Source organism: Alosa pseudoharengus, unplaced genomic scaffold, assembly GCF_046254945.1.
Source record: "Alosa pseudoharengus isolate Yale_2024_CS ecotype anadromous, Long Island Sound unplaced genomic scaffold, YU_APseudo_1.1 YU_APseudo_1.1_scf_10, whole genome shotgun sequence".
NCBI classification, from domain to species: domain Eukaryota; kingdom Metazoa; phylum Chordata; class Actinopteri; order Clupeiformes; family Clupeidae; genus Alosa; species Alosa pseudoharengus.
This window is the reverse complement of record NW_027468565.1, coordinates 39,092,376-39,116,627: the sequence shown is the minus strand read 5'-3', so window position 1 is coordinate 39,116,627 and position 24,252 is coordinate 39,092,376. Positions and strand designations below refer to the sequence as shown.

Here is a 24,252-nt window from a genome sequence, read left to right as displayed (position 1 = left end):
TTTCGATCTTATCAATGAAACATTTCTTAAATTTCTCACAAGCATCAGCACTTGTGAAGGCTCTCTGTGTAATCTATGTGTAATCTAGTGAAACACAGTAAAGCTGTTCCCTCAGAGAGCCACACCCATCTCTCCCAGGAGTGGCCGCAGCGTTGGGTCGGCCCTAACCCAGTCTTACTTCGCCACACACTGGAGCAGGCCGGCCACACGTACAGGTAATGATCAAATATCTGGGGTGACCCTTCATAGCAGGATGACAAGATACTAACTGGCGTCTTTTGGATCATTCTGAGTAGAAGAGGGAAAGGCAGAATGTGTGAGGAAAACATGTGTTTTCTACATTATAGGCCTATATAAATATGCCATGATTCTACAATGTGTTTTCTACATTATAGGCCTATATAAGTATGCCATGATTCTACAATGTGTTTTCTACATTATAGGCCTACATGTATATAAGTATGCCATGATTCTACAAAATGTGTTTTCTACATTATAGGCCTATATAAGTATGCCATGATTCTAAAAAAGAAGTAAAATAATATTTAAGATGGCTTGTGTATGGTCGCAGATGGTAACTGGCCGACGCAATGGAAAGCTTTTCACAATTGCCTTTATCATTTCCATGTTGTCTCTCTTCCTCAAAGCCAATCTTTAAATATGTTCAAAGGTTCTCTTGACAGCTGGGTAAATGATTAATTAACTGCTCTTGGCTAATCAGCCAAAGTGCTGTACCATGGAGACGTATGGCTACTCATACCTGTGCTGTACCAGGGAGACGTATGGCTACTCATACCTGTGCAAATGAGTTGAGCAGTGCCATCGTGTTGCTATTGTGTTAGTTAGGTGTTCTATCCTCCCTGTAGAACGTACGGCTCTTGTCCGAACACACACTCCTGTACTGGACAAAGTGCAGAAATAGTCACAATAGTGTTTGCCTCCTAAATGTACAATGCCCCTCGTTCACAATGTGTTGATGTGAGTGTTCATTACTGTTTTGGAATAGCAACTTCATGCCTTTTTTTATTCAGTTCATAGCTATCAGATTATGGAAAAAAATCCTCCTCCGTATGCGGACTCAGCCACAAATCCTGATGGGGCTGGACCTCCACAATATCCTGATGGGGCTGGACCTCCACAACATCCTGCCCATCTGGGTGAGCTGCTTCTCAAGGTCTCAAACAATTATGGCCGACGTGTCTCCATGAAGCTTGTTTATGTTGTGGGGTGGCCAGTATAGGTTTCCTATGTTTTTAAATTAATGATTTGTTGGTAGGTGGTACTACCTTCCCTGAGCTTGCATACTGAGTATGTCATTACCTCACTGCCACAGGCCCAGACCAACCTCCACCACCTCAATACGTGGTGAACCAACATGGAATAAACCAATATGGAATAAACCAATATGGAATAAACCCACATGGAATAAACCAATATGGAATGAACCAGCCAGCACCAGTGGGTAAGTCCAAAGAGTGTCATTATCCTGTCCAAGCAGTTCCTAACAACACTGTAATCCAAACCATTGATTTGCTAATACATGGCAAACGTATCCAGTCCAGAAAATGATCTGTATGACTGATATTAGCCCTTTAGTTAGTCCAGCGAAGTGCAATAAATACATGTTGTCCTCACGGGATCAAACGAGTATATATACTATACTGTTGTCCTTACTGCAGATTTTATGTGTGGCTGTTGCTTTGATGTCTTATCATAAAAAGCACAATAAAGTACAGTATCTCACTCTGGTCTTGAATAATTCAGCCCTGCATCATCGACTGCAGGCTCAAACCCGTGAACTTGCAGCATATCAGATTGGGAGGTGGATTTGTGTTAGCAAGGATGCTAAAACCCCTGGATGCTAAAACCCCAGGATGCTTGCATTTGCTACTAACACATCTTTACAAGGAGAGCTCTGGCCATTTTCAACATGGTGCCTTGTTGTTCCAGACCACAGAGTAGTGTTTGGGGCATCACTCTTCCTCAAAGCCAATCTTGATATATGTGCAAAGGTTGACAGCTGGCTAAATGATTAATTCTTTTCTCTTTGTTAATTAGCCAAAGTAGCATGGAGACAGACATAGCCTACTCATATACCTCTGAAAGTGAATTGAGCAGCAGTGTCATAGTGTTGTTATGTGTTTGCTGGGGTGTGGACACAAACCACTCTGTCCTAACATTCCACATTCCCACATCTAAATCAAAATCAAAGCCTGCTGTGTAGGCCTACTATTGATGTAATACCTACTGTACTGTAATACATCTAACTAGATATGACTGAGATAAGATATGCCACTCAGTGCTGCACATTCTCTCCACAACAATAAATCATGCTTGCGTGCATGTGAGTGTGTGTGTGTGTGCGTGCGAGTGTGTGTGTTCGCTTGTGCATGTGTGTGCGACGTGCGTGCATCGTGCGCATGAGTGTGTGTATGTGCGTGTGTGTGTGCCTACATGTGTGTGCGTATGTCTTTATGTGTGTTTCTGCATGTGTTGGTGTGTGTGTACATGCGTGTTTGTGTGTGTGTGTGTGTGTGTGTGTGTGTGTGCATGCCTGCGTGTATGTGTTTATCTGTGTGCTTTTTGTGCACTAGGCGGTCATAATTAATGATGATACATTGTTATCATATTGGAACATATTAGAACCAATGAGACAATACATTTCCCAGATATTTTCCAGAGCGATTGTGTTTTCTTTGCAAGAGTGAGGGAAGGCACTGTTGAATGGTTCACTGTTCACACCAAACATGCTTGGACCCTTTTGAATGGGTCACTGTTCACACCAAACATGCTTGGACCCTTTTGGGCCAGACAGGCTCAGATGGGGTCCAGCATTTTTGGTGTACAACTGACCAGGAGGCACTGGTACTGGTAGAGGTGGAAGAGATGTTAGTTTGATTGCCCCAGGAGGCACTGGTAGAGGTGGAAGAGATGTTAGCTTGATTGCCCCATCCCCCATCCCTCTACCCTCTAACCCTCCGATCTCTTTATCCATCCCTCTATGTGAAGTGTGAAAAGGAGTTACACATACACAGTTCATTTTATATTTACATAAAAGGAGAAACTTATTTTGAACTTGTACAAGTCAGGTTTCTGTTGGTATTTATTTGTGTTTTGCGTTTTTGAGCAGTATTGGTGGTACAACCAAATTTGACTGATGTCCCTGGTCAGATTGAGTGTCCTCACTGCAAGTCCCACGTTGTGACTGAAACCAGACACGTAAATGGCGTTTTGACCTGGTTCCTGTGTGGTAGCCTCTTCATGGTCTTGTAAGTTCTCACTTGGGCTTTTTGAAACTCCATCTGAAATTGTCTTTTTACTGTATATCTAATTATTATCACCATTTTTGCTAGCATATTTATTTTCTTTTGTTATTAAAGGTGCTCTAAGCGATTTTAGGGTAAAACATGTCACTTACTGCTAACATCACCTAACCAACCGCTAGCTGTCTGTGTCCTGAATACACTGTAAAAAAACAATCTCTGTGGACAGCCCAGGCTCAAAAAACGGCAACAAAAACAACCTGGGCAAACCTAGCCCATACAAACACAACAAACTGTTCCAGCAAATCACAGACGAGATGCGCGTTTAGGAGAGTTTTGAATTGCTCGGGAGCAGCATGGGAGGGAGGGGGAGGAAGTAGCGAGCTAGCTCTCTGTTTTGTTTGAAAGTCAACAGAAGTGACGTTACCCAGCATCGCTTAGAGCACCTTTAACATGGATTCTTTTGTTTGTACTGTATTTATTGTAACTCTTATCATTATTCTACTAGTTTATTAGTTTAAATCAAAAACAACAGCAACAATCAACAAACAGTTAACAGACATACTCTCCATTCAATCATCCTTGCTGAGAGGATACAAAGATGGTAATTTAATATTTCTCTTACAGTTGTTGGCCATGTTCTTGCATTCCGCTCTGTGTGGACGTCTGTAAGGATGTGGAGCACATTTGCCCAGAATGCCACCTGGTAGTGCACCGCTACAAACGCTTGTGAAAAACCTGCCTGGTAATGCACAGCTACAAAAATGCTTGTGAAAACCCTGCCTGGTAGTGCACAGCTACAAACGCTTCCCAAACAAATCATTACCATGCACATAAAACAAAACATTCTAATCCACTGAAAATGGAAGGCACTCCTCTAATTCTGTCTGTATGTTTTGCATGCAATTATGCTCAAACATGAATTGTTGGAATGATCTTTTGTCCACTTTTTATGCATGTATTTCTATCATAACGTAATGTAGTTGCAGCTGTGTAAAGAAATAGCTTCTCATCGGCTCATGACATTTTCCACGTCTCCACAATCCAGATTCCAGGTGGCTAATGTTCATTTGTAAGACATTGGATCTGGCGCTTGGAGCTTAGACCTCAAGCAGTTACAGACAAGGAGCCTGGTGGTCGACCAATTCCACCATGGATTGTGTCTTTTAGAGTGCTCAAGGCCTTACTTGGGGCACAGATGACTACATTCCAAGATCACAGAAGCTTATTGTATCCACTCTGGAGACGCGGATACAATTATCGAATGTGGACAGGAGAGCGAATCGTAACAAAAGTGTGTCAAATACAAACCTATCCGACATAGTGTGGATATAATCTGACATACAGTAGTGTGGATATAATCTGACACAGTGTGGATATAATGTGACACAGTGTGGATTAGGGTTGCAAAATTTGGAAACTTTCCATGGGAATTAACGGGAATATATGGGAATTAACGGGAATAAACGGGAATTAATGGGAATAAACTGGGAATTTTTAATATGGCAAGTTAGTCTACAACAGGGAACTTAAATGTAGTGGACAAAACCCTATCTTGCAGTCTAATATTAGTTAAAACAACCTGATTTAATGCAATTTCAGTTGAATTTCTACCCTGCACATATGTCAATCACATGCACACAGCAATCGACATAGGCTGCTAGACATAAAGGAAACCTATGGTGCGTTTATATGCATGGGGGAAAAATGTTCCAACCAATCAGATTTTGTTGTTGAGTGGTGTGGTGTATCTTGGGCAGTTCAGTGTTGCTAGTTTAGCACGCTAGTAAACCATAGGCAGAGAATGGGATTCCCGCTAGCATGCTAGCTAGCTTTGTATGCTAAGCTAAGCAAAAATACGAACATACAAATCATACTGCTTATTACGAAACAAAATGTTAATGTTTGTATATGAAACAGTTTGTATGAATTACCCAAAATTCCCATTAAATTCCCGTAAATTCCCATTAATTCCCATAATTTCCTTTAATTCCATGATAGTTTCCAATTTTGAATATTTCCAAAATTCCCCAGTTTAACTTCCCATGGTAAGTTTCCAGAAAGTTTCCGCCCCTTTGCAACCCCAGTGTGGATATAATCTGACACAGTGTGGATATAATCTGACATAGTGTGGATATAATCTGACATAATCTGACATAGTGTGGATATAATCTGACATAGTGTGGATACAATCTGATATAATCTGACATAGTGTGGATATAATCTGACATAGTGTGGATATAATCTGACACAGTGTGGATATAATCTGACATAGTGTGGATATAATCTGACATAATATGACATAGTGTGGATATAATCTGACATAGTGTGGATATAATCTGACATAATCTGACATAGTGTGGATATAATCTGACATAGTGTGGATATAATCTGACATAGTGTGGATATAATCTGACATAATCTGACATAGTGTGGATATACTCTGACATAGTGTGGATATAATCCGACATTCTTGCTTTTCTAGTCGCATTATGGTACTCTTGAAGAAACACATTTCAAGGGGGGCTGTTTTGATATTCTATTTAGCTCATAGTCTGCATGTCAATTGAAAAATAAAGAAATCTTGTTCTTGTTGTCTATGATATGAATTTAGAGCTGTGATAAATCTGGTGTGATTATTACATGGTCAGTATGACCTAAACTGCAGTGGTCATTTCAAGCCTGAAGAGGGCGTGTGTACTCATATAATAAACCTAATAGACATGTTCTGATAGACTACCTAATAGCAAAACTATTTTGTAAAAAATACCGGTTATCGGTTAGTGGCTGTTATGTTGTGTATGTGTATGAAACACATCATCCCCGAATGTGTCCAAATTACCTCTCACCTTTTATTCACACTTTACAAATCTGATATTTTTCCATACATACATCATTATATGTATTTAGAATTATTGTTATATTAAATGTAATATACTAAAATATAATGAAAACACATGATGCCTTACATGTTACAGACAGTAACTAAGAACAAAATCACCAGTGATTGGCTCTGTTTCATAGCAGCCGTCCAATGAAAGAGGCTGACGGCTGAAGAGTTTGAGGTGGTTTCTGCAGGGGACCAATCAGAAGCTAAGGAAAGACATGAAGACATAGAAAATGTATTTATTTGTAAACAAAAATAAAGTGGTATTAAAGTAGTACCTCCACTCTGTCTTTATGCAATAATTATGCAAGAATTAATATGCCTTTTACACATGGTAAACAAGAGAAAAACAATTCCACATACTTTTGACTACATCTCTCGCTGCATTACCTGTAACAAAAGTAGACATTTCATTTGTACCAGAAATAATACAAACATAGGCCTGTAAATGTAAGTTACTGTACATAATAAACAGTCAAATTAGCTTACAACTCAAAAGTGTCCTGAAAATTGGTATAATCTGAATTTAGCCTCTTTCTTGCTTACTCTGTATGAGTGAGTGTGTGCGTGTGTGCGTGGTCTGTGTGTGTCCATTTCTTACTGCAGAGTTGAGATTCACAGTGATCTCCCTCAGGGCAGTCAGCACATGATGGTCCTTCTTTGTAAGGGATGACTCCTCCCACATTCCCACTGTAAGCAACAGAGCCGTCACCCTTAGTCAACCTCAGCTCCCCAGCAGAGCCCTGTCAACCTCAATTCCCCAACAGAGCCCAGTCACCCAGACAACCTCAGTTCCCCAACAGAGCCCAGTCACCCAGACAACCTCAGCTCCCCAGCAGAGCCCAGTCACCCAGACAACCTCAGTTCCCCAACAGAGCCCAGTCAACCTCAGCTCCCCAGCAGAGCCCAGTCACCCAGACAACCTCAGTTCCCCAACAGAGCCCAATCACATTCAAACCTTTCATTACATTCCCCACGCAATCCATGAGTTAAACAGTGTATCAAACCTTAGAAAAGAAAAGATATCCGCATAATGTTTTGACCACTTAGGTCTTCGTCAGGTATTTCGGACATCTTTTCTTTTTCCAAACAGTGTATAAATCATGAATCATCAACTCTTAAGAGGTAATGTGTCCATATTTACATTTTTATCATATTTGCCCATTGTCAGGCATGAAATATGCCATTAACCCTTTAAAACATAGGCTATATAAAGGCATGAAATATGCCATTAACCCTTTAAAACATAGGCTATATAAAGGCATGAAATATGCCATTTATCCTTTAAAACATAGGCTATATACAGTAAAGGCATGAAATATGCCATTTACCCTTTAAAACATAGGCTATATAAAGGCATGAAATATGCCATTTACCCTTTAAAACATAGGCTATATAAAGGCATGAAATATGCCATTAACCCTTTAAAACATAGGCTATATAAAGGCATGAAATATGCCATTTATCCTTTAAAACATAGGCTATATAAAGGCATGAAATATGCCATTTATCCTTTAAAACATAGGCTATATACAGTAAAGGCATGAAATATGCCATTAACCCTTTAAAACATAGGCTATATAAAGGCATGAAATATGCCATTAACCCTTTAAAACATAGGCTATATAAAGGCATGAAATATGCCATTTATCCTTTAAAACATAGGCTATATACAGTAAAGGCATGAAATATGCCATTAACCCTTTAAAACATAGGCTATATAAAGGCGTGAAATATGCCATTAACCCTTTAAAACATAGGCTATATAAAGGCATGAAATATGCCATTTATCCTTTAAAACATAGGCTATATACAGTAAAGGCATGAAATATGCCATTAACCCTTTAAAACATAGGCTATATAAAGGCATGAAATATGCCATTTATCCTTTAAAACATAGGCTATATAAAGGCATGAAATATGCCATTTACCCTTTAAAACATAGGCTATATAAAGGCATGAAATATGCCATTTGTCCTTTAAAACATAGGCTATATAAAGGCATGAAATATGCCATTTATCCTTTAAAACATAGGCTATATACAGTAAAGGCATGAAATATGCCATTTACCCTTTAAAACATATATAAAGGCATGAAATATGCCATTTATCCTTTAAAACATAGGCTATATAAAGGCATGAAATATGCCATTTACCCTTTAAAACATATATAAAGGCATGAAATATGCCATTTATCCTTTAAAACATAGAGGTATGTTGAGCTGGGAGGAACATACCCGTCTCCATAGTTGCACACAAATATGGCTGCCTTAGGACTGTCACTGAAGCCATGGATGCCCCCTGTACAGTGGTGTACTGCACAGCCCACTTTAAAGCTCTTAGCCCACATCAACTACACAAGAGACAGAATAAGGAAGGAGAGAGAGGCAGAGGCAGGAAGGGATAGAGTGAGAGAGAGAGAGAAAGAGGGGGGAGAAAGCAAAGGGAGTCAACAGAGTGTTACATAGATAGATAGATAGATAGATAGATAGATAGATAGATAGATCGATAGATAGATAGACTTTATTGTCTGTCACACAGTGACAGAGCTTCAACAGTGACAGAGCTTCTCTTCTGACTTTCTGGAATCACATTTAAACATGCGAACACATAAAGGGACTGGCTGTGCAACTGACTGTGTCGCGTCTATTTTATATTGTTCAGGTTATTGTAGAGGGGATGAAAGATTTCTTGTAGATGTTGATGTAGATATACACAACTTCATGTACACACATAGGATGTGAAACTCACTCAGATTCACTGGAAGACTGAGACGAGTTAGTCTGTGTGTGTGTGTGAGTGCGTGTGCGTGTGTGTCTGTGTGTGTCTGTGTGTGTGTGTGTGTGTGTGTGTGTGTGTGTGTGTGTGTGTGTGTGTGTGTGTGTGTGTGTGTGTGTGTGTGCGTGCGTGTGTGTGTGTGTGCGTGTGTGCGTGTGTGTGTGAGAAAGCTGGGCTGAGAAAGTCACCTGGGTGTAATGGCCGCATGTTTTACTGCATGTGTTGGTCTGCAGGGTGTAGTGTTGCCTCTCGTCTTTCCACGCGTTCAGGGCCTTTTCCACAGAGAACTTATTCACCGGCAACCCCACCCAGATGTTCTCCCCTACTTGGCCAAACACAGGGTGCAGCTTCCTAGCCTGCTTCAGCAAAGGATTATGGGATGCCCGACACATCTTGGCCCAAGCGTTGGCACTTTTGGCTAAGGCCTCATCCCACGTCTGGGAAAACAAAAACGGGGAAAACCAAAAGAGATAAACTAGTCGAAGTCAAACAGGAGACAGATTACATTGTTACGTTAAGAATAAAAAAAACATTTCCTGTTATGACTTCTAAACCACCAGAAAGATACAGTATGATCTACTTGACAATACCTGACAATAGCTGGCCAACATGCAACCTCAATTCTGAAAAAGTTGGGATGCTGTGTAAAATGTAATAAAACAGAATGGTATGAATTACAAATCATGTTACCCCTCTATTTAATTGAGACAACATAACAACTGTTGAAGGAGAATGTGCAGAATGTAGTTTGGCATTGTTCTCCTGAAATATTCAAGGTCTTCCCTGAAAAATACATGTTCTGGATATGCTGCTCAAAACCTGTGTACATCATTCAGAATGATTAGAGCCTTGGCAGATGTGAAAGATGTCCATACTATAGGCACTAATTAAGGACTTCATTACAGATGCTGAGTTTTGAAATGAGCACTATAACAAGTTGGACAGTTGGATAGTCCCTCTCCTCCTTCACTCAGGAGTCCATGATTTCCAAAAGGAATCACACATTTTGATTGGTCCAACCACAAGACTCTTTCCCACTTTACCTCAGTCCATTTTAAACAAGCTCAGGCCCAGATAAGACGGTGGCATTTCTGTATCATGTTTAAATAGATTTTTTTTCTTTTGCATGGTACAGTTTACACTAGCATTTGTGAATAGGGCATCCAACTATATACACATAGACAAAATATATCGGAGGTATTACTGAGTCCATACAATGATTTTCTTTACAGAAACAGGTCTGGTTTTAATGCAGTGCCATCTGAGGTCCCAAAGACCACGGCCATCCATTGCATTTCTGCCCTGTCCCTTGTTTATAAAGATCTCTCTGGATTCTCTGCATATTTTAATGACATTATGTACTGCAGTAGTCTGGGAATACCCATTAAACCTTTCAGCAAATTTGTGATTTGCTCAGGTCATTCTGGCCAAAAGGCCATTGAAGCCCATTTCCAATTGTCTCTAAAACACAGGCACGCAAATACAATCGCTAATCCGGCATGGGCGTGTATTTCTTTGGAAATGAGTAAACAACTGGATTTAAAACCTTATAGTTTACATTACAAGATTGCTACAGTTTTGAAATGATTTGGTAAGAGTTTAATGTACCAATTTAAGTTTAATTTTACTGCTAGTTACGAAATGTTCCTCCTTTTATTGTATTTATCATTAACTGTTCCAGTCATTTGTTGCCCCCGTCCCAACTTTTTGAGACCTGTTGCTGGCATTAAATTCAAAATGTGCTCATATTGTCCATGAAATAGTCACATTTGTCATTTTAAACATTTGATGTGCATGTTGTTTCCTTTTTGCAGCTAAACATGGGTTTACGAGATTTGTATATTATCACATTCTCTTTTTATTTGTATTTTACACAACGTCCCAACTTTTTTGCAATTGGGGTTGTAAAGATCAGGTAAGATCATATGCTATCATTTAAGATATTTCACATCAAGAATAGCAGAATGGAAAGTTTCAGTGAAACTCTTTGATGCATTTTCTCTGTGATGTAAGAGTCCAGGAGAGCCCTTCAGGAAATCCCACCCAGGCAAAAAATAGCATCCCTCTCTCACCAAGTGAGCTCAGTGAAATGCATAGGTCCAACAATGGGCCAAAAAAAATCTATTCAAAGGGTGAAAGTTTCCATTCAAAATCTAATAATACTCTCAATAAACAGACTCAATAAGGAAACGTTAAAGGTCCTCTTATCATCCTGACACACCCGATACTTCATGCCCCACTATCGCTTTCATAACCCACAGGAAATTACATCAAAATAGACTGGATTTATTCATTTTATGAGATTTGTCAGTGAATTATTACTTTCAGTTGCTTAATAGTTACATGTATGAATACAACCAGACTAAACACACACACAGACACACACACATACTTTGTACTGCACGGATATCTTACATCAGATAACATGTCAAGTTGTAAACACAAGCAGAAAGAAAAATAAATAAACATACACAGAGACAGACATAGAAGGGAAAAGAACAGAATGTGCCCTCTTGAGAATTACTATCTCTCCAAAAGAGAAAAAGCAAAAGAGAAAAAAAGAAAAAAAGAAAAAAAACCTCAAAACACTTTATGCATCAGAACGAAACTTAAAGAAACAAAACAAAACATACAGAAGTCCAAAAATCATAACATATGATTGAGGTGTTAAACCCAGAGGCGTTAAACCCAGGCTAAAGGTGAGAGGTGCGGGAGCAAATATACAGATGCAGAGCAGAGAGGAGTGTGTCTTACCATGTGCAGCATGTTTTTGGCCGAGGGCTGCGCTTGCGAGCGATGAGTGTTGTGGAATTTCACACAGTCCTGGATGAACTGGGGGTCGGTGATGCCGGGCAGCCCTCCTGAGGAGGCGAGAAGGAGAAGAGCTGAGAGGGAGACGAGCAGAGCAGGACACAGAACACCCATGGCTACTGAGAATCAGATCAACACTGATACACCTCCACCCGAGAGTACTATTGTACTGACCCATGCATCACACACACACACCCCTAGGCACACATGCCACTGCCACAGGTCCACCCATCAGTAACACACACATGCACACACAAATACTCTCTCTCTCTCTCTCTTTCACACACACACATACAGTACACACACACACAGTCTCACTCTTTTTTACTCTGTTTCTGGTAAGTGTGTATGAAATGACCTGGGAAATATTACATTTAAGAAAGAAGTGAAACAAGTAGCCTGTGAAGGCTAGGCCTACAGCCTAATGTCATGGATTCTATGTGTAATATAAGTCATTCATGTTGTCTTCATGTGTGTAATTAAGCAACTTACAGTAACTGCACTTATTGCAGTGTTATCCTCAGGCCACTGAAATCTGGTACTTTATGCCCTTTATCCTGCAATCTTCCAGCTTCTTTGCTCTCAATGAGTCAATGTGGCTGTAGTCATTTTTTTTTCTAATTGCTGTCTGACTGTTCATGGTCTAACACCAACGTCCTTCACAAGTTTTTATTTATTTTATTTAGACATCAAACAAAAGCATGTTTTATGGATAAGCCACTATCCTTTCTGAAAAGGTCAATCCTGCTCAGATATATGATCTATCAGATGTTGTTGCTAAGACACAAAAACTGATACTTGTGACAGGAACCATTGACTTCTACTTGTTCTGCGGACTAAGTGCTAAACCAGAAGCATTGTCTGCTAAGTTTGAAATTCTGAAAACACACTTTTGCAAATAAATAAACATGATAGGCTATCTCTAGGCCTACATTTGACACATTCAAAACATGAACACTGAACTAACATCTTAGGCCCTACAACAAAATTATCATTGTTTTTTTCCGAGTGATAGGCCTATTGCAGATAGGCTACATTATGCAAACTAGAAAAAACTGAGTTTATTGTCAATGAATGAGTTTTTTATAAGAACATCTGAGCAAAGAGAATATTTATATTTTCAACATAGGTCTGGCATGAAAAGGCGACGATACGCATCTAAATAAAAGTCCACTTCCCCAGTTGATGGTCTACATTTGGATTTGTATAGCCTACATTTCGTAGAATGACTTCATGAGTCAGTGTGTGAATAGGTTAATGTAGACTATTGTATTTCCCAATGTCTACGTCTAGTTTTAGTAGCCTCATGAATAGTATTTTCTACTTTTATTTTGAAAATGTTATGTCAACTGTCGCCGACTACACGCATGCGCCGCTCGCAGCACCAGCATGGATATATTTTTGTCTATGGATATAGCTAAGTGAAGTTAGCATCAGTAATAACTAAATGTTTACGTTGTCATTACATTTTTCTCAAAGTGGTTACCTGTTAAGTTGTTTTGCTTACTAGTGGCTTTGATAGAAGCCGGCCCATAGTGTGTGGTCTGTCTAATTTTCTCTCTAACTGTGGGGGGACATGCTAAGTTGGCTAATTTAACAGTCTGACAGTGGACAGACAGGCAGGCAGTGACCACTTCTAGCTGTCACACGACTAGAAAAGGTAAGTGACATCCCTTTATAGATGTCCATACAAAACGTTACACTCGATGTCTTGGCGTAGTACTTCATAAATGAAACATATAGAGGCGGGTGTGAAATGATGGCTTGTGTCTTGTGTTGTGAAAGTTCAGTTCTCACTCATACAGACACAGCTAGGCCTTCTCTCTCTCTCTCTCTCTCTCACACACACACACACACGAAGCGTTACTGTTGTGAATATGACATGGTATAACAGTGGACACTCCTGGCTGTGTTTTAGCGCACCAGGGTGACCGTGATGGAAGTGGAGGACTTCGTTTCCAAAACGTTGGAGCTCCTTCAGGAGGAGCGAGAAGCTGAGATCGAGGAAACCAGGTATGAGTTTGAGACAAGTAGAGCAAGGCTCCAGAGTCAGTAGCCTAGTGGATTTTAGATTAAAGCCGAGTGAAAGCATCTGACACGGCGTGATTACAAAAGTGCTTCTGTTATGTCCTGTGCCTGTAAATAAACCTGACCACTGTCCAAGTTGGGGTATACTTGTGGTGGTTATGTTTTTAACTTAGGCTTGCATTTGCTGGCTGTTACTGAAAGCTGTGCTGTGCTGTGCTGTTGCAGGCTTCTGCAGGAGAATGTCTCTCTAAAGCATCTGCAGCACAAAGGTGTGTGCCTGCTGAAGCTGCAGATCGGCAGCCAGCGCACAAGTCTCTACGGCCGCCTGCTCATCATCTTCGAACCCAGAAAGAGTATTGGAGCTTCCGTGCTGCCCAGCCACAGTTTTGGTCCAGGTGAGACACACAGCCAACTTGGTCCAAGTGTGTCAGATTTTACATTTTGAATGAATCTAAATCTAGCTTACGGAAAGAGGATTCAAGGATTTTATTTGTGTGTGTACACAACGATGATTAAACCATGTAGTGAAATGGCATTAGTTGCTCAACCTCTTCCTTTGCAGTGATGTCCTGAGGGATCCCTGAACTATTTATAAAGAAAGATGAACGAGATTGAATAAATAGGCAGTGTGTGTGTGTGTGTGTGTGTGTGTGTGTGTGGAGGAGCAGTATGTCAAGTTCATGTAGTGCAGTTTAAAAGGTTTTGTGTGTGTTTAGGATCTGGATGGCTAGACACTCCTCAGTCTCAGTAGTCTAAACAGACCAAATAATTACCCATGCATGAGTTAATATGCACAATATATACTGATGATATACTGTATGAAAACATGCTTACCTGAGTGGAAAGCTGTGTCTGAATAGACCAAACTTGTGTTCCTTTTATAATGTATGGGAAACGGAGATAGAATAGATTGGGATCTGATAAAATATATCTGTCCACAGGTGTTTAATTTAATAATACTACACCTATTTGCCAGCCTATATCATATTTAATAATACTACACCTATTTGCCAGCCTATATCATATTTAATAATACTACACCTATTTGCCAGCCTATATCATATTAAATAATACATACTACACCTATGCTGCCAGCCTATATCATATTTAATAATACTACACCTATTTGCCAGCCTATATCATATTTAATAATACTACACCTATTTGCCAGCCTATATAATATTAAATAATACATACTACACCTATTTTCCAGCCTATATCATATTTAAAGGAGAATTCCGGTGTGATATTGACCTAAAGTGTATTGAAACATGATACCGAGTGTGAACGTATGTCTCATAGCCCATCTCGGCTTGTCCCCTGCACTCCAAAATCTGGCGCTAGTTAGCCGATGCTACCAACAGCTTTTTCAATGATGGTGCTTCGGCATCGGGCTAGCCATGCAAATAAATCACTGTTTTACACAATTTACGAGGCTCAATGTATCTCCACACTTCATTGGTAGACTTACGAGGGCCCTGACATTTAAAACGAGACATTGAGAACTTTGAAAAAGCACTGGTAGTTTACTTACAAGACGATTTATACAGACAGTATCTTCACGAAGTTTAGCGTTTGCAGCCATCTTGAATTTAGTCACGATAAGTCGAGCGACGAGTAAGAATGAACAGGTATGATAAGGGATCAGATTCCAAAAATAATTCAGTGGAAATGCATGGATTTCAGTTTCCAGTAGCAGCAACTGGAATCCATGCTTATCCACTGAATTATTTTTGGAATCTGATCCCTTACCTGTGCTGCCAACCTATATCATATTAAATAATACTACACCTATTTGCCAGCCTATATCCCCTTTTTTTATTACTCCCCCTTATTTCTCTTCTTTTCTGTTGTTGTAATGTTGTAAATGACCCTTTTATACCCTTCCGTCCTGTCCTCATATATTGTAAATGACCCTTTCATACCCTTCCGCCCTGTCCTCATATGTTGTAAATTACCCTTTCATACCCTTCTGCCCTGTCCTCATATGTTGTAAATTACCCTTTCATACCCTTCCGCCCTGTCCTCATAGGTTGTAAATTACCCTTTCATACCCTTCTGCCCTGTCCTCATATGTTGTAAATGACCCTTACATACCCTTCTGCCCTGTCCTCATATGTTGTAAATTACCCTTTCATACCCTTCCGCCCTGTCCTCATACAGTATGTTGTAAATTACCCTTTCATACCCTTCTGCCCTGTCCTCATATGTTGTAAATGACCCTTTCATACCCTTCTGCCCTGTCCTCATATGTTGTAAATGACCCTTTCATACCCTTCTGCCCTGTCCTCTAGGGGACATAGTGGGCCTGTATGAAGCGGAGGGGTGCAGCCAGAGGTCCCAGCTGGGTACAGGAGTGGTTACCAGAGTGACCCAGTCCTCCGTTGCCGTGGCGTTTGACGAGTCGCAGGATGGGCTCAACCTGGACAGTGGCGGACTCTTTAACATCATGAAGGTGGCCAATGATGTCACCTACAGGAGACTTACACGGTGGGGGTTCAGCTATGATGATAAACAGCTAGAATTGCATTTGCCAGTGTTATATTGCATATTACATATTGTAATGTTATGATAATGACTGGCAGGATCTGTTGGGAAAATATCATTAAAGAGGAGACATTTTATGGTCTTCATTTTATTTGTTTATGCCTTTGTTTTGTTTATGTATGTTTGTTTGTTTGTGTGCTTGCTTGTTGTGCCTGCAGTGCCTTGAATACGCTGAATGGATACGGCAGTGGCCCAGCCTCTCTTCTCATCAGTGTCCTGTTTGGCTACTCTCAGCCCTCAGAGCTTTCCCAGCCGAGTAAGAACCAGCTCTCCAAACTCTCCAAACTCTCACTCAAGGACTCGTGTGGGCCTTGTGTACTTGTCAACTGTAATAGTTTGGACAGCTTATAGTCATGGTTCTATCATTTTAACAGAGTAGTTCTCACTGTTACGACAGTTTGTTGTGGATGATTTCGCCCATATGTCTGTAATATCACCTAGGTGTCTATCCAAGACAACATGCAATGCATTAAACATGTACTAATACCAGCAGCAAATTATTGACCATTATGCATGATTCAGCTAAATGTGTATACCTGTTTTCCACCGATCAGATGATTTAGAGTTTTATAACACTGGACTGGACGAGTCTCAGCGTGAGGCAGTGACCTTTGCCCTGAAGCAGAAGGACCTGGCGGTCATCCATGGGCCCCCAGGGACGGGCAAGACCACCACTGTGGTGGAGGTGATCCTGCAAGCTGTTAAACAAGGAAACAAGGTGAGGAGGGGGCCACATATGGCACTGAAGAGAGGGGAATTTAGCTGTGTGGTTGCAATGTGAGCTGCTAAACAAGGAAACAAGATAAGATGCAGGCAGCATATGCTAGTGAAGAGGTGAATTTAGCTGTGTGGCTGTACTGATGCAAGCTATTACTTGGGAAACACATGAGGAAGGGGCAATTGTGTGCTAGTGAGGAGAGGTGATTTTATTTGAGAATATTTATAAAATACATTTTGTGACCATAAAAGTAACAAACAAAAAAGGGACAAAAACATGCACCCAGGTTGTTTTTACCGGTAGTAAAGCTACACCCCACGTGTGATCTCTGATGCCCACCCTCGCCTACCCTTGCCCTGCTGTGCCATGTGCTGTGCCCTCTAACTTGTGATCTCTGATGCCCGCTCTCGCCCTGCTGTGCCCCTCTAACGTGTGATCTCTAACGTGTGATTTCTAACGTGTGATCTCTAACGTGTGATCTCTAACGTGTGATCTCTGATGTGTGATCTCTGATGTGTGATCTCTGATGTGTGATCTCTGATGTGTGATCTCTAACGTGTGATCTCTAATGTGTGATCTCTAACGTGTGATCTCTAACGTGTGATCTCTGATGTGTGATCTCTAACGTGTGATCTCTGATGTGTGATCTCTAATGTGTGATCTCTAATGTGTGATCTCTAACGTGTGATCTCTAACGTGTGATCTCTAACGTGTGATCTCTGATGCCCGCTCTCGCCCCGCTGTGCCAGGTGCTGTGCTGTGCTCCCTCTAACGTGGCGGTGGACAACCTGGTGGAGCGGCTGGCGCAAAACAAGGCCAAGGTGCTGCGTCTGGGCCACCCCGCCCGTCTCCTGGAGACCATCCAGCAGCACTCCCTGGACGCCATCCTCGCCCGCAGCGACGCCACGGACATCAGCGCCGACATCCGCAGAGACATGGACAAGGCTTTAGTAAGGGACAACACGTGCATCTTTTCAGTTGGACAGAAATGTTTATATTGTACAGAGACATGGACAAGGCTTTAGTAAGGGACAACACGTGCGTCTTTTCAGTTGGACAGAAATGTTTATATTGTACAGAGACATGGACAAGGCTTTAGTAAGGGACAACACCTGCGTCTTTTCAGTTGGACAGAAATGTTTATATTGTACAGAGACATGGACAAGGCTTTAGTAAGGGACAACACGTGCGTCTTTTCAGTTGGACAGAAATGTTTATATTGTACAGAGACATGGACAAGGCTTTAGTAAGGGACAACACGTGCGTCTTTTCAGTTGGACAGAAATGTTTATATTGTACAGAGACATGGACAAGGCTTTAGTAAGGGACAACACGTGCGTCTTTTCAGTTGGACAGAAATGTTTATATTGTACAGAGACATGGACAAGGCTTTAGTAAGGGACAACACCTGCGTCTTTTCAGTTGGACAGAAATGTTTATATTGTACAGAGACATGGACAAGGCTTTAGTAAGGGACAACACGTGCGTCTTTTCAGTTGGACAGAAATGTTTATATTGTACAGAGACATGGACAAGGCTTTAGTAAGGGACAACACGTGCGTCTTTTCAGTTGGACAGAAATGTTTATATTGTACAAGGAGTTGAAGGGGAACAATGATGGCCTTTCAAAATATATGGCTTTCCAATTTGTTATTTGTTAAAACTTATTGGAAGTTTCACCTGGACATGGGCCCAGCATGCACTCTTAAAGGGATATTCCACCATTTGGGGAAATACACTCGTTTTCCACCTCCCCTTGAGTTAAACTGTTGAGTTTTACCTTTCCCCAGTTCATCCAGCCGTTCTCTTAGTCTGACAGTAACACTTTTAGCTCCAGCTCATTGAATCAGATTAGACCATTAGCTTATAGGAGAGAGGAGGTGGAAAACGAGTGTATTTCCCCAAATGGTGGAATATCCCTTTAAGTGGGCAGCCCATATGAATATGAGTGGGCTGGACATGGTGATAAAATTCAGACGGCAAACAAGCTGGCAGAGACGGTGATGATGTGTGTGTGTGTGTGTTGGTTGCTGTGTGTCGGTGATGATGTGTGTGGGTGATGATGTGTGTGTGTGTGTGTGTGTGTGTGTGTGTGTTAGAGTGAGATGAAGAGGAGTCGGGACAGAGGGAGCAGGGCTACACTGATGAGGGAGCTGATGTGTGTGTGTGTGTGTGTGTGTGTGTGTGTGTGTGTGTGTGTGTGTGTGTGTGTTAGAGTGAGATGAAGAGGAGTCGGGACAGAGGAAGAGGAAGCAGGGCTGCACTGAAGAGGGAGCTGATGTGTGTGTGTGTGTGTGTGTGTGTGTGTGTGTGTGTGTGTGTGTGTTAGAGTGAGATGAAGAGGAGTCGGGACAGAGGAAGAGGAAGCAGGGCTGCACTGAAGAGGGAGCTGATGTGTGTGTGTGTGTGTGTGTGTGTGTGTGTTAGAGTGAGATGAAGAGGAGTCGGGACAGAGGAAGAGGAAGCAGGGCTGCACTGAAGAGGGAGCTGATGTGTGTGTGTGTGTGTGTTAGAGTGAGATGAAGAGGAGTCGGGACAGAGGAAGAGGAAGCAGGGCTGCACTGAAGAGGGAGCTGATGTGTGTGTGTGTGTGTGTGTGTGTGTGTGTGTGTGTGTGTGTGTGTTAGAGTGAGATGAAGAGGAGTCGGGACAGAGGAAGAGGAAGCAGGGCTGCACTGAAGAGGGAGCTGATGTGTGTGTGTGTGTGTGTGTGTGTGTGTGTGTGTGTGTGTGTTAGAGTGAGATGAAGAGGAGTCGGGACAGAGGGAGCAGAGCTGCACTGAAGAGGGAGCTGATGTGTGTGTGTGTGTGTGTGTGTGTGTGTGTGTGTGTGTGTGTGTGTTAGAGTGAGATGAAGAGGAGTCGGGACAGAGGGAGCAGAGCTGCACTGAAGAGGGAGCTGATGTGTGTGTGTGTGTGTGTGTGTGTTAGAGTGAGATGAAGAGGAGTCGGGACAGAGGGAGCAGAGCTGCACTGAAGAGGGAGCTGATGTGTGTGTGTGTGTGTGTGTGTGTGTGTGTGTGTGTGTTAGAGTGAGATGAAGAGGAGTCGGGACAGAGGAAGCAGAGCTGCACTGAAGAGGGAGCTGATGTGTGTGTGTGTGTGTGTGTGTGTGTGTTAGAGTGAGATGAAGAGGAGTCGGGACAGAGGAAGAGGGAGCAGAGCTGCACTGAAGAGGGAGCTGATGTGTGTGTGTGTGTGTGTGTGTGTGTGTGTGTGTGTGTGTGTGTGTGTGTGTGTGTGTGTGTGTTAGAGTGAGATGAAGAGGAGTCGGGACAGAGGGAGCAGAGCTGCACTGAAGAGGGAGCTGGGGGAGCTGAGGAAGGAGCTCCGGAGAAGAGAGGACGACTCCACTAAGCAGATCCTCAAGGGTGCCACTGTTGTCCTGGCCACCAACACAGGTGCAACACACACACACACTCACACACGTACACACATGTACAACACACACACACACACACACACATACACACACACACACACACACACACACACACACACACACACACACACACATGTACACACATTTACATCACACACACACTCACACACGTACACACATTTACATCTCACACACTTGTACATCACACGTGTACATCACTTGGGCAGCCGTGGCCTACTGGTTAGCGTTTCGGACTTGTAACCGGGGTTGCCGGTTCGAGCCCCGACCAGTAGGCACGGCTGAAGTGCCTTTGAGCAAGGCACCTAACCCCTCACTGCTCCCAGAGCGCCGCTGTTGATGCAGGCAGCTCACTGCACTGGGATTAGTGTGTGCTTCACCTCACTGTGTGTTCACTGTGTGCTGAGTGTGTTTCATTAATTCACGGATTGGGATAAATGCAGAGACCAAATTTCCCTCACGGGATCAAAAGAGTATATATACTTATACTTATATAGGGATCAAAAGAGTATATATACTTATACTTATATAGGGATCAAAAGAGTATATATACTTATACTTATATAGGGATCAAAAGAGTATATATACTTATACTATATACTTCCAGAGAGTAAAAAAAGAAGAGTTAAACACCCAATCTGCAATCTGTAGCCCTGGATGTATTATTGGCCAGTCTGTGATAGCCTGTCCCACTTGATGAACCTCACTGACCCCCCATGTCATGTCCATCTCCCCTCAGGAGCGAGTGCTGAGGGCCCGCTGAAGCTGCTGCCAGCCGACCACTTCGACGTGGTCGTGATCGATGAGTGTGCCCAGGCACTTGAACCCAGCTGCTGGATCCCACTGCTCAACGGCCGCAAGGCCATCCTGGCCGGCGACTACAAGCAGCTGCCTCCCACCATCAAGTCCCACAAGTGAGTAAGGCCACACACACACACACACACACACACACACACACACACCCTGCCTCCACCTCCCCACCGCCTCCACCTCGAGCAGCTAGTCAGCAAGGCTGTTTCCACAGGGCAGTTACCAGTGTGGTCCAGCACTAGGTGTTGTGGGCCCAGTGTGGTCCAGCACTAGGTGTTGTGGGCCCAGTGTGGTCCAGCACTAGGTGTTGTGGGCCCAGTGTGGTCCAGCACTAGGTGTTGTGGGCCCAGTGTGGTCCAGCACTAGGTGTTGTGGGCCCAGTGTAAAGATGACGTACTGACTTTGGATGAAAACAAATGTTTAGTTGATGTACTTTTTGACCTTTTGTTTCTATTTACGATTTATGGCATTTTTAATACATTCTTGTTGATGGAATTGGAATTAGTCATTGTTGATAATAATCAATTATTTTGTGTGTGTGTGTGTTTGTGTGTGTGTGTGTGTGCGTGCGCGTGTGTCTGTGTGCGTGTGTGTGTGTGTGCATGTGTGTTTGTGTCTGTGTGCATGTGTGTGTGTGTGCATGTGTGTGTGCATGTGTGTTTGTGTGTGTGTGCGTGCATGTGTGTGCGCGTGTGTGTGTGCATGTGTGTTTGTGTCTGTGTGTGTGTGTGTGTGTGTGTGTGTGTGTGTGTGTGTGTGTGTGTGTGTGTGTGTGTGTGTGTGTGTGTGTGTGTCAGGGCGGCCTCTAAGGGTCTGTCGGTGAGCCTGATGGAGCGGGTCATCCAGCGGTATGGTGCTGGGGTGGTCCGGATGCTGACGGTCCAGTACCGCATGAACAGCGCCATCATGCAGTGGGCCTCCGTCCAGATGTACCAGGGCCGGCTGACCGCACACGCCTCCGTGGACAAGCACCTGCTCAGGTAAGATCAGGGCCGGCTGACCGCACACGCCTCCGTGGACAAGCACCTGCTCAGGTGAGAGAAGAGAGCCGCAGCGCTACGGCTGCACAATGAAGCCATTTTTCATCAAAATCACTATTTGAACGAGTGTAATTAGTTCATCGCAAAGGCTGCAATTTGTTGCGAAACTCGCAACTCTGCCCCGATGGTTTATCTAGTCACATCTGTTTTTATATTCATGTCGATCCTCCGTGTGTGTGTGTGTGTGTGTGTGTGTGTGTGTGTGTGTGTGTGTGTTGTGTGTGTGTTCTTCATGAGATCTAGTTAGTTGTACAGGCACCAGGCACTCCTACAGTTCAGCCCCTACACGATTGCTCCTTCATTTCTTCAAAGTTATTTTTTTCCCACCTAGGGATCTGCCAGGTGTGGCTGATGTGGAGGACACCAGCCGGCCGCTGCTGCTCATAGACACGGCCGGCTGTGGCCTCCACGAGATGGAGGACACCGACGAACTGTCCAAGGGAAACCAAGGTGCGCTGTCTGAACTCTCTTATTCAGAGCAATTGTAAAAACTGACTCCTGATGGAGTCAGCAACATTGAATCTTTCCAGTAATCACTTTATAGTTTGGACACTCCTCTCACTGAAGCATGTGTTGAGTTGATGAGTTGTAAGTGTGTTAAACGTCTTGATCCTAACCTCTACAGGAGAGGCCGATATTGTTGCTCTGCATATCAAAGCCTTGACAGAAGCCGGCCTGAAAGCCAAAGACATCGCTGTGATTGCTCCGTATAATCTTCAGGTAAAGCAGCTGCTCTTTACTCCTGAATACAAGCGTGCTGGTTAAAACTGGCTATTTATGGTGCTTTTCCTGGAGACAAGACAGTTTGTAACTCGAGTAGTAAGGCACTAGACTAGACACACCCTTCAGCCTTCCTCTCCACCTCAGGGCACATCCTGTAGGGTCAATACAGGGGTCAGGAACCAGTCTCTGTAGACGCACAAGCAGTGAGTGTCCCATTGTGGCGTTACGTCCGCCCCAGGGGAATCCCCGCAGTGCTGATAGAAAGTGCCCTGTGTTACTTATCAGAGAGGCCTAGTGGATGCCCATTAATGTGCCCTGTGTTACTTATCAGAGAGAAGGCCTAGTGGATGCCCATTAATGTGCCCTGTGTTACTTATCAGAGAGAAGGCCTAGTGGATGCCCATAAATCTACTGCTGCAATTGTACAACACTCAAAGACAGACAGGAAAAGGATATTTTCCTAAATGTGAAACTCCGTGAATAAAATCAAAACACAGGAAGAAAATCATATCTAACATCTATTGTGCAAAGCTAAAAAAAATGACCAGCCGGATCTTTAATTCTCACTCGTGTGAAGATATCGTGCAGATATGAATAATAATAACTAGAAGCATGCCAACCCTTCTCCTGTGCGTGTCAGGTTGACCTTCTGAGGCAGAGGCTCTCCCAGACGCACCCGGAGCTGGAGATCAAGTCAGTGGACGGTTTCCAGGGCAGAGAGAAAGAGGCCGTGGTGTTGTCCCTGGTCAGATCCAACAGAAAGGGTGAGTGGGAGAGTACCAGATGTACAATGCAATGTCCTGACCAGGGGTCACCCTAACTCTGCTTAAACATTCATTCATTAGCACGTAGTAGAGCTGTATAGCTCTTTGCATGTAGGGATGCTTAGGCGAGGATCACATCGGCAAGCGGCAGCGGCAAGCGTAACGCAACGCTCAGACCATAATAAGTTTTATCTCGTTCCTAAGCAACACAAACGGTCTGTCAATTGAATACGCTTGCGTTGCGCTTTGAAAGTTGAACCAAACCTTCCGCTTGCCGCTGGCTAATGTGCTCCCCGCCTTATTCTCCTGTTTTGCTGCTGTGATGAAAGCCCTGTCGTGCGTCTTGGCTCTCTCCTAGGTGAGGTTGGCTGTTTTACTGCTGTGATGATGTCGTGCGTCTTGGCTCTCTCCTAGGTGAGGTCGGCTTTTTGGCCGAGGACAGAAGAATCAACGTGGCCGTCACTCGAGCACGGCGCCAGCTCA

General features: G+C 42.9%; 2 protein-coding genes across 2 annotated transcripts in view; one reads left to right on the top strand and one right to left on the bottom strand.

Annotated features, from left to right (window-relative positions):
• Window positions 1-6,095: 6,095 nt before the first annotated feature.
• glipr1b (GLI pathogenesis-related 1b) lies at window positions 6,096-11,919 on the bottom strand. The gene is made up of 6 exons (XM_076271556.1): window positions 11,683-11,919; window positions 9,117-9,365; window positions 8,388-8,503; window positions 6,752-6,840; window positions 6,514-6,540; window positions 6,096-6,356 (listed from the first exon to the last, which is right to left on the bottom strand). The coding sequence occupies exons 1-6, from the start codon at window positions 11,851-11,853 to the stop codon at window positions 6,229-6,231; spliced, it is 780 nt and encodes a 259-aa protein (XP_076127671.1). The 5' UTR covers window positions 11,854-11,919; the 3' UTR covers window positions 6,096-6,228.
• A 1,200-nt stretch (window positions 11,920-13,119) lies between these two features.
• Window positions 13,120-24,252, top strand: part of ighmbp2 (immunoglobulin mu DNA binding protein 2) — a 13,369-nt gene continuing 2,236 nt past the window's right edge. Inside the window, exons 1-14 of the mRNA XM_076271555.1 lie at window positions 13,120-13,399; window positions 13,658-13,752; window positions 13,993-14,162; window positions 16,062-16,257; window positions 16,473-16,570; window positions 16,869-17,032; window positions 17,782-17,982; window positions 20,286-20,433; window positions 21,172-21,346; window positions 22,040-22,222; window positions 22,614-22,732; window positions 22,908-23,002; window positions 23,646-23,769; window positions 24,184-24,252. The exon at window positions 24,184-24,252 is cut by the window's right edge and continues 843 nt beyond it. Coding sequence (XP_076127670.1) covers window positions 13,676-13,752; window positions 13,993-14,162; window positions 16,062-16,257; window positions 16,473-16,570; window positions 16,869-17,032; window positions 17,782-17,982; window positions 20,286-20,433; window positions 21,172-21,346; window positions 22,040-22,222; window positions 22,614-22,732; window positions 22,908-23,002; window positions 23,646-23,769; window positions 24,184-24,252 — 1,819 coding nt within the window. The 5' untranslated portion in view covers window positions 13,120-13,399; window positions 13,658-13,675. The remainder of the gene's footprint in view (window positions 13,400-13,657; window positions 13,753-13,992; window positions 14,163-16,061; window positions 16,258-16,472; window positions 16,571-16,868; window positions 17,033-17,781; window positions 17,983-20,285; window positions 20,434-21,171; window positions 21,347-22,039; window positions 22,223-22,613; window positions 22,733-22,907; window positions 23,003-23,645; window positions 23,770-24,183) is intronic.